We start from the raw sequence: 14697 nt of genomic DNA, 5'->3' as shown, positions 1-14697 counted from the left end.
TATGTACACACTTACAAAATTTTATTTCTTTCGAGCAATCATTTTATTGCAACTGTTTAATTATTTACAGTCTTCACCTAACATCAAAAATACAACCCCAAAGAACAACAGTTGACAACTGATGCGGTCCACATAACAACACAAACTACTTCTCTCACCCAGCGCACCCTCTTTTTAACATAAAACCAATATTTTGGAATGGATTGACTTCATTACCTCATGTTTAGCACTGTCTCAGGTTATATTGCACATATCATCACATCAGTCATACATATATCAACAGACCACAAGGAACAATACTATATCTAGTAAAGAGCAAATATTACTTTTATAAGAATATATTATTAAATAGAGAAAGTTTTTCTATCTGTTGCAATATTTCTCTACCTTGTGAGTACCGAAAAATTCTCCTTGGATTGGTGTTCTATTAAAACAGTGTTGTTAGCTAATGAACTGGTATATTTTAGACAACACTACCTACTGACACAGCTACAACCACATGGCGTCGTTAACGTCTAAATCCTGTTTTGATAACTGGAAGGAAACTTGGCAAGTGGCCAGTATTGTGAAGGGGAGAAAAACAATGAAAGTTTTTCTTTACAAAGAACAATTCTAGACTATGTCACAGACAGTAAAACAAGCAAGTGTTCCTGTCCAGGAAAATCATATAATCGAGTTTTATAGCCTCAGTTTTTTTAAATTACATTATGTTACAGTAGCCTGGTCATAAATTGTATTATCTTTGAAAAAAAAAATGGAAACATAAGTACTGATCTCCTGAGCTTGCCAAAGATGCTCCTTATAACCCTTAATGTCTTTCATGAAGAAATTTCAATACTTTTACTGGCACATAATGCACGTTGTTTAATGACAAGTGTTTTATTACACACAAAAGGACATAGAACTTGAAATTAATATTTGTAAACACTCAAAGAGCAGACGAAAATACTAAGTTTCATTTCAGAATTACCCCAAAATATGGTTTTACACTGTTCCAATAGAATTTCATTATTACCCAATATGTATTACTTTTCTTGTATTTGGTAATTCAAAATGCTGTATCCAAATCTATTTTCTATGTTATTTTTGAATATTTCCAAATGAAATTCATCACCATATATATTAAAGAACTGATGGAACCCCTGTATAGAATCTTGAATTTTGATTTTGAAATAATTTTCATAGTTTTAATATTTAAACATAGTTGTTACACATTGGGTATCAATTTGCAAAACTCATTTACTCCAATAAAAATATTCTCCCTTCATGGTATCAAATATGCATTCAAAAAATTCACAAATGAAGTAACTTTTGCAAATTCTCTGATAATAACACATATATTATACAAGTCAATTCTACTGCTACTTCATGTATATGGCACCTTTAAAGAAATGAATATCTGCAGCAAAATGATAACCAAACATTTGTTTTACTACATTTAGGTTGTTTCTAATTTAAATTAGTGATGCCATTTGTTTATTTTTTTAATCAATAAAATACCAATTCAATCACAAAACAATATATTTTTTTACTTGAATACCAACTGGGATAAGGAATGATAGCCTCGAGTTGTTATTATAATAATTTTAATATATTACTATTATAATATTATTATAATAAATTTAATATATTCTATGATTAAAATCAAATGCCTTCAATATTTACGTTTCCAGTAGCTTACTTGTAAAGTAAATAAAACAATTTCATACAAAAGCTTGACTTAAATGACTTTGATGAAACTTGGAATTCCGTTAAATTCTTCATAAAAATAAATAATGGCAAGTTTAAAGTGGTTTCTGTTCCTTATGTTATTTGTAATTCTCACCTACATACAGGCCGTGCACCCAGTATCACAATGTTAACAGACTCAAAGTTTCATGGAAACTGGCTTCTATCACCACTACCAGTAGATATTTTTTATATTTAAATAACAATGTGCAGGTTCTAGTGTTAGAGACATCATTCAAATATATTCTGAAACTCAGGGCGCCTGCTATTAACAAATTAGAGCTAGATGTCTAGAGTTGACCTCAACAAGTACCACAGTTCTAGCTTTATGTTACTACCTTTCCTTATTTCTATAGCCTGATAAACAATGTTATAAGTAGCAAACTGTTTGAAAAAAAACAAAAAAACAGTATATTATTAAAGAAATATGTAGGGTCAGTCCTACACTTCTGTTACTCAGTCATATAGGTTTTTTTTTACCCTTTATCAACAATTTACAGCATTAAGTGAAAACTTATAAGCTAGCATGGACATAGAATGGTCTATCTTGTATTTTACCTTTGTTACTACAAGAATCAAAAGATTACTTTGCACACAGTAAATTCCCTAAATTCGAGAAGTATAACAGGCACCACATTCTGAAATGCCTTTAAGTTGCCCCCTCACTCAGTCTGAGTAAACCAACCAACACAATTCTGAATGAAACTTATGTTAAGAGATCATGCACATTCAGGAAAAATATGAGGAATAATTTGGCATTTTGCAATAAGCTGTTCTGGCATTCACACAAAACCTTTTCATTCATAAATGGCTGCAATGGCATTGGTCAATCAAGAGATTTGTAACAAGAATAGAGGAGGAGCAATAATGATGATGATTGTCACATATTCCTTGGACAGCAGATCACTGATCAGGGGTAGGGTCAGAGCCTTTTAAAGGGAACATGAGGACCTTGGCTTTCATGAAGGCCAAGTTTTGGAATTTGGCAATCACTGCCTGCGCTTCCTGACTGAAGTGTTGGTTCTTCTTTTTCTGAGCTCCGCTGGTTGGTGTGAAGTGCATGGTAGCCAGGACATTTTCCAGTGGCGGTATTGATTTGATTGGCTCAGGCTTGTCCACATCTGATCCTCCAAGAAACTCTGATTCCAGGGCTGAAAAAAAAAAAAATTAATAAAATTTAGCCTCATTTAGATCCATTCATATATACATATGAAGAATGGAAAACGGATTTTTTACCAGCCCCATAAGAAAGATTTATTTTAACAACTAAATTTTCTGCACAATTTTCTGAAAAGTGGAGCCATTGTAACAGATGAAAAGAAGATCAAAGAAGAAACCAACAAGAAAAGCACAAATCCAAACTCCCAGCAGACCATTCCCTGTATAGATTTGATATCATGTCAGGTAATGTGGTCGTCCAGTAATATCAATATGTCTATCTGTGGCTTAGGGAACTCCTGGCAACAACACAGGTGAAAAAAATGCAACATGACAATAACAGCAAAGTAATATATAGAAACATGCATAACTTTCTTCAGTAAAAATGAAAGTGATACATGCCCAGCACATAAAGAAGTGGCAATTATTTCATCATATTCTTAATTACGTAACAATCCCACTTTCCCCTCTAAAAATGATTTGCTACATGACATTAAAAATATTTACAGAGGATTAGTATTGATCAATAACAGATATGCTAGATCTTTCCAATTGTCTGGGTTTCGTGACAAACCGACTTTTCCCTCTTAAAATGATTTGCTACTTGACAAGAAAATATTTACAGAATTGTGAGGATTAGTATTGACCAATAACAGATATGCTAGATCTTTCCAATTGTCTAGATTACATGACAATCTCACTTTTCCCACTAAAATGATTTGCTACATCACATGAAAATATTTACAGAATTGTGAGGATTAGTATTGACCAATAACAGATATGCTAGATCTTTCCAATTGTCTAGATTACATGACAATCTCACTTTTCCCACTAAAATGATTTGCTACATCACATGAAAATATTTACAGAATTGTGAGGATTAGTATTGACCAATAACAGATATGCTAGATCTTTCCAATGGTCAAGTTCAAGGTCAAGGTCATGAAAGCTTCTTTCCTATTTATTAGAAAAATCTCAGAGGGCCACCTGAAAATTCTGGAGCTGCCTTTAATTAAACAACAACAACATCAGGAAACTTGCTAGAAACTGATCAATAATTTTCTCCACACATGTAGAGGCATACATATCTGAGTTCAGCCTTCTGTCTAACACATAGAAATAATACAACAACCAAACTTACCAGATAAAATGTCAAACTCCTCTGATAGCAATAAAGATACAAGTAAAAACTGAATAAAACTGTCATCATACTAATTAATGTTAGAAAAAAATGATATAAATTGCACTTGAGACACATATGTTCATGCGAACAAATAAACATCACTGAAAGTAATCAAAAAGTGGAATATATAAATATAATCAGACAACCAGTAACAACAGGTTTGCTTCAATTTATAGACAGCTAGTTGTAATCTTGACTTCTGTGTGTTACAGCTAGTTGTAATCTTGACTTCTGTGTGTTACAGCTAGTTGTAATCTTGACTTCTGTGTGTTACAGCTAGTTGTAATTTTGACTTCTGTGTGTTACAGCTAGTTGTAATCTTGACTTCTGTGTGTTACAGCTAGTTGTAATCTTGACTTCTGTGTGTTACAGCTAGTTGTAATCTTGACTTCTGTGTGTTACAGCTAGTTGTAATCTTGACTTCTGTGTGTTACAGCTAGTTGTAATTTTGACTTCTGTGTGTTACAGCTTGTTGTAATCTTGACTTCTGTGTGTTACAGCTAGTTTTTATCTTGACTTCTGTGTGTTACAGCTAGTTGTAATCTTGACTTCTGTGTGTTACAGCTTCCTTTTTTATGAAAATTATGACTGTACTTTATAGCTTTAACTGCACTCAGACCCCCCACACACACACACACATCTCTACACCTTGGCAAGTTAGCTTATCTGAACATGAAAAACTCTACCACTTCCTTGTCTTATCAATGTCTGGAATGTACAGCTATAAACCAGGCATTGTTGACTTTAGGGTGCTGATAACAATATAATTTGGAGAACAAATTCCAAGATAATTCTTGTTGGCAACAAGATTTTAAAAATTTTCAATCAAAACAAGTAAATTGATCTCAGTTTTAGTCTGTTTGGTAAAGACATAACTTTAAAAACAAAGTGCTATTGTGTCACTGGGCTCCTTCACAAGACAGTTACATATATCTGCATGACAGTTTTTTATTGCATTTTTATTATTACTGTTGATTTTTTTCCAACTAAAGAGTACTTGAGGATAACACAGTAAACATAATGGGGCAAGTCAAAATCATGCAAGTATTACTCAAAATTTATGTCACTACCATGACTCAAATGTTCATTTTTTCTGGAAAATGACTCAACATATGTACATCACTTGAGTTGTGTTCCATTTAACTATATTCTTCACTCATCTTTTTGATGAAATAATTCAGATTGCATTTTAGCATATTTTCTGTTTTTAAGACATCCTTTGTCTTAACAGATCTAATAATACATTATGTAATTTATGTCAAGCATTGAGCCCATGTTATTAATTTGCAGTAATTGCAGTATTACCAATGAGTCAACAATGCCAACATGTACAATACATGAAAATTTTGCTTCTATAACAGTGACTTTACATTTTTGGTCAATAAATTTGGTTAATAATTTTGGTTAATAAAACCTTGCCAGCTCTGTTTGCTGTTAGTTCTTGTCATCTTTTTGTGAGAATTCTCCTTTGATGACACCCAACTACCCATCATTTAAAATAGTGTCACTAACTATAAATACATTATGAATACAAGAGTTGTAACTATTACATATCATAGCATTTTTTTCAGAGTTAACAAAAAGTTGGCATGGAGGTAACTGCACAACAAATATGACATTTGATTGAAACATTCCACACTGCCATAAAATGTTATTCAAATTAGATTCTGAAAACTGTAATTGTCTGCTAAAGAAAATAAAAGTGGTACACTCACAATTTGAAAATAGTTTTATCATTCTCTGGATGTTTTGCACCCACTACCTTTTTTACAAAGTTGTATACCTTTCTCTCTCTCTCTTTCTTTCTCTCTCAAACAACCGTAATTGAAGACAAGCTTCTTCAAAAGTGATACAGAAACAAAAATGAATAAAAATTGGGAGTTTCAGTTAGAGTGCAATCACAATGAATGTAATGTACTAGTTAGTGCAATTAACACACATTCCTCTTGTTTCCTATGTTCTTTTATAATCACCAATGCAATGCCAGGAGGCGTGTTAATCTGTTTGCATTCAGCTAGAGTCCCCTGTGGAGTAAGTGGGCTCTAGCTAGTATGATAGATTCATTGTGAACACACTCTAAAACTTAACTGTTATTAAAAGCCTGATATATATTAACAGAATAAAATCCCCCAGAAAGTCAAAGATTCACCAAAATATGACATCACTACACAATGAAATCAGCAGTACTGTTGGGAATTTTGAAAAAAAAAAAAAAAAAAAAAAAAAAAAAAAAACCTCAATGAGGAAGTCCTTCATAGAGATTTTGGCAAATACAACAGTGATATTATAAAACATTTTAAAAAGACTTACCACTTTTTCCAGTAGAACTTTTGCCAAAGAAATCTAGGTCAAGTTGTGCTGCATTAGTGGCTGCAATATTCATAAATACATCATATATCTATTAATTTATTTATCAGGGTCAAGTTAAGCTATTTTAATGTCTGCAATATCAATAGATACATTGTTTATTTATTTATTTACATTTTTAAAAATTTATTCCAGGGCAAGTTGTGGTATATTAATGACTGCATATATCAATAAATACATCATGTTTGATTAATCTTGAACTTTTCATTCATCTTATCAACAAAATATTTGTAAAATCAATACAAACATTAACACAAATTCTACCACTCAGTTGAAGTTCAATAATATTTGCAGGGTATTTTTCTATTAGGAATTATGACGGGTGAGTATAAAAGAATTTATGGATGCCAAAAAATTCCCTGGCAGGGAAAAATTTTAATTGCATATTTTTGTCCAGTTATCTCTGCTACTACAATTGATAAGGGGGTAAAGGTATGCTGTTAAACAAAGGTAGAAAAGAACGTAAATAGCTGCATTTTGGAAATACTCCAAAAATTAATCTATTTAAATGCTGACACCAACGATATAACTTGTACGTAAAATTTGAAGATAAAGCTCATGTTTTGTGATGATATAAATTTTCCATTGTTTAACACCATACACAACTTAATTATGTCATGTTAAAACATTTAAACATATGATAAATATGCCATTCTTTGGATTAGTTTAATACTTTTGTTTTAGACAATTGGCAGTTTTATCTTCCTATGGCACACTTAAGACCCAACCGTCTACAAAAAATCTCATGGACAGCAGTTTTATCACAAAAGTCTGATCAGGTGATACTTTGTATTTACACAAACATAAGATATTGGGTTTTAGGGAAGAAGTATAAAAAACTTGAGTCACAAATGCTGAGTATTTCCTCTTGATAATTTATCTACTGTATTTTTCAACCTTTTCAAAAATGGAACTTAGAACAGAGCTTTCAATACATCAAAACATTTGCTGTCATGAGTAAGTAAACATGTGATAAGACAGAGGAAGGAATTCCTAAGGATACTGCTATGTAAGGTAAAGAGAAAAATTTCATGCAGATTACTTACAATCCAAAGGGTTCTGTAGTCCACTTGTGCTCCAATCAAACTCTGCTGGGGGGACAGTCTCCTAGCAACAATAAATTATAGAACTACCAACATGATAAAACACAGTTTGAGTCCATCCAAATGCTGGCCATAAAATGCCAATACCTTAAACTCATACATCCCCAATGATGTTTGAATTATTCATACCAAAAAGCAAACCAAGGATCAACATTATCAGAAATGCACACACACTGAAAAGTTTCTTTCTAGTTACAAACACTTAATATTTCATAGTTTAGAGTTTTAAGTTACAAAAATCTCAATTCAAACATGAACAAAAACTAATTTTTTTAATTTACTTATTTCAGGAACTACCCAGAAAACACTGAAATTTGATCAGTCAATGTTGTTCAAATCTACAGAGTAAAAACAACAGTGCCAAGAATTTAGAACAATGTTGCAAATTTTTTCAGTAATTAGCACAGCCAGTGTTTGAAATTAACGTTGGACCATCTGCCTGGGTCGGCAACTTTCAGAACGGGCCAAGAAGTTTTCCCACCCAGCAGACATTCAGTCCAGCTACTTTTCAAGGAATATTGAACATTGTAGCAAACTGTATAAGTAATTACCAAAGCACTGAAGAATTTGGAACATTGTAGCAAACTGTATCAGTAATTACCAAAGCACTGAAGAATTTGGAACATTGTAGCAAACTGTATTAGTAATTACCAAAGCACTGAAGAATTTGGAACATTGTAGCAAACTGTATTAGTAATTACCAAAGCACTGAAGAATTTGGAACATTGTAGCAAACTGTATCAGTAATTACCACAGCATTGAAGAATTTGGAACATTGTAGCAAACTGTATTAGTAATTACCAAAGCACTGAAGAATTTGGAACATTGTAGCAAACTGTATCAGTAATTACCCTAGCATTGAAGAATTTGGAACATTGTAGCAAACTGTATTAGTAATTACCAAAGCACTGAAGAATTTGGAACATTGTAGCAATTTAAAACTGTATCAGTAATTACCACAGCATTGAAGAATTTGGAACATTGTAGCAAACTGTATTAGTAATTACCAAAGCACTGAAGAATTTGGAACATTGTAGCAAACTGTATCAGTAATTACCACAGCATTGAAGAATTTGGAACATTGTAGCAAACTGTATTAGTAATTACCAAAGCACTGAAGAATTTGGAACATTGTAGCAAACTGTATCAGTAATTACCACAGCATTGAAGAATTTGGAACATTGTAGCAAACTGTATAAGTAATTACCAAAGCACTGAAGAATTTGGAACATTGTAGCAAACTGTATCAGTAATTACCAAAGCATTGAAGAATTTGGAACATTGCTGTAAACTGAAAACTGTACCAGCCAAAACAAACTCTCATCAATGTATCAACTGTAGTATCCCTAAAGACTCTCCAATCTTCTGCTGAAGTAGACATACCTGTGGTGTGAGGGCAGACTGCTGTACACTGGACACTGTGTCCACCAGGGGGCTCTCTGGCTGGGGGATTTTCTTAGGCTGTAAGGGGCCCTTGCTGGGCTCCAGAAGACCAAGGTGAGAGGCAAAGATGGGCATGGACTGCTTTTTGTGGCCCATCAGCTAGAAAAACACTCAACATTTAGGACTTCTGACACATAACAAATACTGAACAAAAATCCAATTAATAAATTACTCCAATTGTATTTTATCATAGAGTGAAATAATGGGCTAAGTATTGCAGTCATGCAAAATGCACATGCCATAGTAATGAAAGCAGAGTCATTTCTGAATGTCATTTTCTTATTAAAAAATGGAAGCACAGAATTATAGACAACACATGTCTGTCCATACCTGGCAACCAATCTGGACTTTTACTTTTTAAAATTTTTTTATATTTTTTGGTTAACCCCTTTGACAGCAGACTTTCTCATGATTACAAAACTTTTCATAAAACACACAAAAACTTACAATGTTCCTTGTATCAATGTTGAGAGCTTTGAGCAATTTGTCATTGGACACGGACTTGGACCACTGGTATGTGAGAGCTTCAGTATTCTCTGTATCATGGAGACCAGACCATACATTCAGACAGCTCTTCCTGAAGTGGGAAAATAAAATTCATTAAATAAGTATAAAGAAATTTTAGTCAAATGATGTAGAAGTTACATAACCTATCCTAGTGGCTTATTGAAGGGTATAAGAGGACAAAATATTTTTAAAAAATCACACAAATAAACATAAATGATAACTTATCAATTATTTCTCAGGTAAGTAATTCTCCATACAACATTGCAGCACACTCTATGCATACCCCTGATTGGCTGAGAGTTTCTCCATTTGTATTCCTGTCTGGGTGGATATGACATCAAAGAGTTTGCTGAAGGAAAAAGAGGCGTCCTCCTTTGCTGTTTGGGGAAAACATTTAGATAACAGATTGAACACAGGGCTGGCATTGGAGGTCTGAAATATGACATAAAACATTTAGATAACAGATTGAACACAGGGCTGGCATTGGAGGTCTGAAATATGACAAAACATTTAGATAACAGATTGAACACAGGGCTGGCATTGGAGGTCTGAAATATAACATAAAACATTTAGATAACAGATTGAACACAGGGCTGGCATTGGAGGTCTGAAATATAACATAAAACATTTAGATAACAGATTGAACACAAGGCTGGCATTGGAGGTCAAATATGACAAAATAAATCTTTTAATATGATTTCAAGGACACAAGAAATCAATAGCGATTTTGAAGACAATGCCACTAAAATATATACTTATTAGTCTTTGTACAAAGATATTAAATAAAACAAATACTTTTATTTTAAGTTTCATTTTATTTTCATCTCAATTTCTTAATTTTCAATGGCACTCTAGCAATATGCACAGAGTAGAGCATACTTTACCTTGGAAAGAGACACATTCTGCTGAGGCTCATGAGAATCAAAAGCACCAAAACCATTCCCAATCCCAGCATCGTCAAAATTTTCAAAGTCATCTGCATCTTGACCCATATTGAAATCACCAAAGTCATCATTGCCATCCTCCTGAAACTGCCCAAAGTCATTCTCACTGTCCTTTGATAAATTTAAGTCATCTTCTTTAATGGTGCTAAAATTGCCAAAGTCCCCAAAGTCATCATCCCCCTCCCCATTGTCCTCTTTCACACTAAATTTGCCAAAATCATCACCCCCGTCCTCCTGGTTATTTTTGTTGAAATCCCCAAAGTCATCAACATCATCTGAAGCAGTAAAGTCTCCAAAGTCCGCTGCTGACACAGCACCATCCGGTGCGGCATCCTGGAATGTTGCCCAACCGCCATCTTGGCCTGATACTTCAGTGTCTTCAAACGCTGCCCATCCCCCATCACTAGCACCCTCTGTTGACTGGAAAGCTGCAAACGAGGCATCATTATTGTCAAAACTGTTAAAAGACAAATCCTCGGAAAGATTCTTATTTGTTGTATCTTTGCTCTCCCCTGTACTGTTATCCTGCAAAGTTAAATTCTGCTCATTCTGGATTTCTGCTTCGAGCCAGTCTTCCTCTTTGTTGTCTGACTTTTCTGAACTGACATCTCCAGAACCAGGTAAGATTTCATTATCTGACACTGTTGCACTTGGCTCTTCCATTGCCAATGTATGTTTATCAGAACTATCGTATTGCATACCTGACATGATCATACCGTCACCAGTGTCTGAGGTCCTCTTAATGCCATCATTATCCTGGGATGCTTCCTCTTCCAATTCACTTTGGTTTGTATCATCAAAATACTGTGGAGTAGCTGACATATTGTTATTCTCGTTTCCCTGTGAACTGCATGGCAATTGAACACAGTGGTTGGCTGAATCTGATGGAATTACTGAATTTTCTGTAGGGGAAATGTTTTCTGAAGTCCTCATTTTCTCACATTTATCATCAGCTAAGGTATCATCTTCGTCACTGCAAGAAGAGCTGGAAAATGCTTTTCCTGGAAGAGACGCCGAGGAATTTGGAATTGCATTCTCGATAATTTGATTATTAAGTTCTGATATTTCAGACTTAGGTTCACTATCATCATTCATATCATTTTCTGCCAGCTGAATTTCTTCATTTGTTTCAATGACTGACCCTGAAGTAAACTCACTAAATCCATCATCTCCCCATGAAATATCGTCAGTGCTCACTGGGCTGACAACCATATGGATGCCATCTTGTCCTGCTGTGTTACCATTGACCATCTTGTTCTGAGAGTTGATTTTCACCTCCACTCCTGAGTCAACTGTGGAACGACTGAAATCATCCTGAACACTACTGCTGCTCCGACGCATATCTGAGGTACAGTTAGGAGCAGCATCTTCTCTGCAGTCACTTTCACCTGATTCCTCGTTATTAGTATGGGGACTTCTCTCCTCTGTCACCCAGTCATCACAACTGATAGGGTCTGATGAAGACGGAAAAGAGGTAAAGTCTGCAAAATTTTGCCAATCACCTGGGTCGTCATGAGTGGAATTCCCACAGAACTCAGTATGGTTTGGTGCTTTATTTAATGATGTTGAGCTTGAGGAAAAATCATCACTACTGGATTTTTCAAGAGATGGTTGATTTGTTGGACCTTTTTCTACACTTGCAAAGCCCCCAAACTCATCACCAAATGGTCCCTGCTTTGAAGGGCTTGTCTCAGCACTGGCAAAGCCTCCAAATTCATCATCTCCATCCTCTGTTCCCCAGCCATCGTCAAATGACTGGATCTCATCCAGAGGAGGAGGACTTGACGAAAGCATGGGGATGAAGTTAGATGACATGCTGCTTGGAAAAGGCCAACTCCAAGAGTATATCTGGAAAAAAAAATACAATATCTTATCTCAAGTTAACACTGACTGATTAAAAGTCTGACGTCTTCTGAATGATTTAAATAAGTATATGTTCAATAAAAGCATTCTTTATAATGCTCAAAAATCCCTATTTTGCATTCAATATGAAATGTAAAAACAAAAAAACACTAGTAGACCAATCAAAATTTGAGAAATATGTTACTCAAGTTTAATTGAAGTGTAACACTCAAAAGGGCTCATAAACATTGGGTTTTGATATTAACTTGACTAGCCTGCTTAAATACACAGCTCTTCAAATATTGAATTACTTTAATAATTCAATATTTGAAGAGCTGCGTAATTAAAATACAGCTTTTAAGTAACAGGTGCTCTTTGAACATGAGAAAACTGACATGAGAGCATGCTGTATATACTATAAATTTAATAAGGCTGTATTCCCAGAGCTTTTAGATCGATCTATCCCCGCAGGGAGTCTCACTAGATTACTGTCAGATAATCCAGCTTAAATGTCCGTCCCGCCTACTACAAGCTGTAAGGGGGTAATTAACTTTCGTGTCCGCTCGGCTGACAGCTATTTAGCGTGAACCCCCAGGGAGTTAGGTCGATCTAAAGTAGATCGATCTAATCTCTGGAAATGGGGTCTAAGTTACATTCAGGCACATCCCAGACACAAAACAAGGGCAAATCAGTCAAATATAAATGATATTTTCATTTTAAAGACAAAGCTATGAGAAAACTTTTACTTTTAAAGTCTAAGCCACTGTTATCTATAATACTGAATGTTACTAGCAAGCTACCTTACAGTTTTTTTCAACATCCAATTTTCACCAGTGGTGGCTGGTTAGCTGTTGATTAAAAACAAATACACCAAGGCTACTTCACATTAGCTGTGTAAAAAATAAGGCTCCTGCGGCAAGCAGCGACACTAAAACCAGACTTTGAAAATACCTGTTCATTCAACTTATGAGTTATAAGCAATTTAGTGGGAAAGAAATATGCCCATTCTACTGCCCTTGAGGTAACTTGCTTGTGATTTCTTAATGTAGTCAACTTTCACTTATTATTGGTTTTATCAATGCAAGTTGTCTGTTGTCTTATCAATAAACACAGACAATATACAATTTTATCAAAAATACATCTTTAAAAACTAAAGAGGGGAAAGTTATAGTGCCGCAGTGTATTATGTGGGGAAATATAATTTTGGGGATATGAATGCTGCAGAAAAACCTGTCTGGGTAAATGGTGTGCATTGTGCTTTGATAAAGAAACAAAAAAAAAAAAAAAAAAAAAAAAAAAAAAACAACATCATATAACTGTAACATGGACACCCCGTCATATTTCTAGTCTACTCTTACCACTAGATTAATGAGAACTACTGACACATGTCACTAGTCATACTAAAATGTGCAATACACTAAATAAAAGGAATCAGGATGCAAATAAACACTGAAAACTGTCATTTGCATCAAAATAAGGTTATTTAAAAGCAAAATATATTGCTAGGTTATTATCATTGATCCAATTTTGAAAAATTGGTATGGTTCAGTGTGAAGATTTGTTTATGTTGGGTCATCTGAAATATATATTAAGTGGCCATATGGTGTGCAACCCGATGATTTATAAACAAACATACTTGTTTGTCAAGTTGGATCAACAATATTAATTACCTAGTAATATATTCACTTTTTATCGATCTATCTTCTTGAGAATGACCGTTTCCTATGTTTACTAGTGATTGGAGTCGTTCTCTCTAGTCAACTGTGCTGTGTGGCACTGTAGTGCTCATTTTAATATGACACATTAATTTGCTAAAACAAATAACAAACAGATCTTGTGCAATATACCCTTTATATGATTATTACCACAGAGCCTTACTATGCAGAATCAGTGAACATCTCCAGTGTGTTAGAAAAACATCATTCTTAGTTACATTAATTTTCCACAGTGACTCAATGAGTGCCTGGCTTGAGTAGGTATCAACACAGAAGTAGAGAAAGTAGAAATCATAGGGGCATTTTTTCTTGTCCTTCATGAAAGCATACGATTTTATGCGATTGATTTTGCTATAAAGCACATACCATTAAAAATCAATCGGACGCGAACTCATATTAACCGCCCGTGATATTTTTTGAGACATCGGTCGTATTACTCGTACATAATAACTCATTATTATGCATCATCATTACACATTCACCATAAATGTAAATTATAACAATAACCTGTCATTTAAAATAAACGACCAAATTACTTACACGCCGATCCTTATTGTCAGCAAACCATATTTAGTTTTTTTTCTGACCTCAAATCTTGTTTACAATCTTTTCCTGGTGCATTTTGCTACACCGCCATATTGGTAACTCCCACAAGTCTCTCATTGCAATCCCGCACTCGATGAAATTTCTGGGCAAAATGCTAAAAA

The 14697-nt window shown here is 34.3% G+C and overlaps 1 protein-coding gene across 1 annotated transcript; it reads right to left on the bottom strand.

The window, feature by feature from the left end:
• Positions 1-19: 19 nt before the first annotated feature.
• On the bottom strand, positions 20-14696 carry LOC106156321 (uncharacterized). The gene is made up of 8 exons (XM_087007284.1): positions 14531-14696; positions 10374-12281; positions 9773-9921; positions 9430-9559; positions 8923-9081; positions 7483-7543; positions 6380-6439; positions 20-2879 (listed from the first exon to the last, which is right to left on the bottom strand). The coding sequence occupies exons 2-8, from the start codon at positions 12246-12248 to the stop codon at positions 2632-2634; spliced, it is 2682 nt and encodes an 893-aa protein (XP_086863410.1). The 5' UTR covers positions 12249-12281; positions 14531-14696; the 3' UTR covers positions 20-2631.
• Between the last annotated feature and the right edge of the window lies 1 nt (position 14697).

This window comes from Lingula anatina, chromosome 2 (assembly GCF_051362555.1).
Source record: "Lingula anatina isolate TDL-2025a chromosome 2, LinAna3.0, whole genome shotgun sequence".
Classification (NCBI taxonomy): Eukaryota; Metazoa; Brachiopoda; class Lingulata; order Lingulida; family Lingulidae; genus Lingula; species Lingula anatina.
Note: the sequence above shows the minus strand (reverse complement) of the source record. Positions and strands in the feature narration are given on the sequence as shown.

Coding starts and splice junctions, on each gene's coding strand:
- LOC106156321 (XM_087007284.1), bottom strand. CDS start 12,248: ATGTCATCTAACTTCATCCCCATGCTTTCGTCAAGTCCTCCTCCTCTG. Junction 9,082..9,429: donor ACATTGATACAAGGAACATT/GTAAGTTTTTGT, acceptor GTGTTTTTCTAG/CTGATGGGCCACAAAAAGCA. Junction 7,544..8,922: donor AGTCTGCCCTCACACCACAG/GTATGTCTACTT, acceptor TATTGTTGCTAG/GAGACTGTCCCCCCAGCAGA.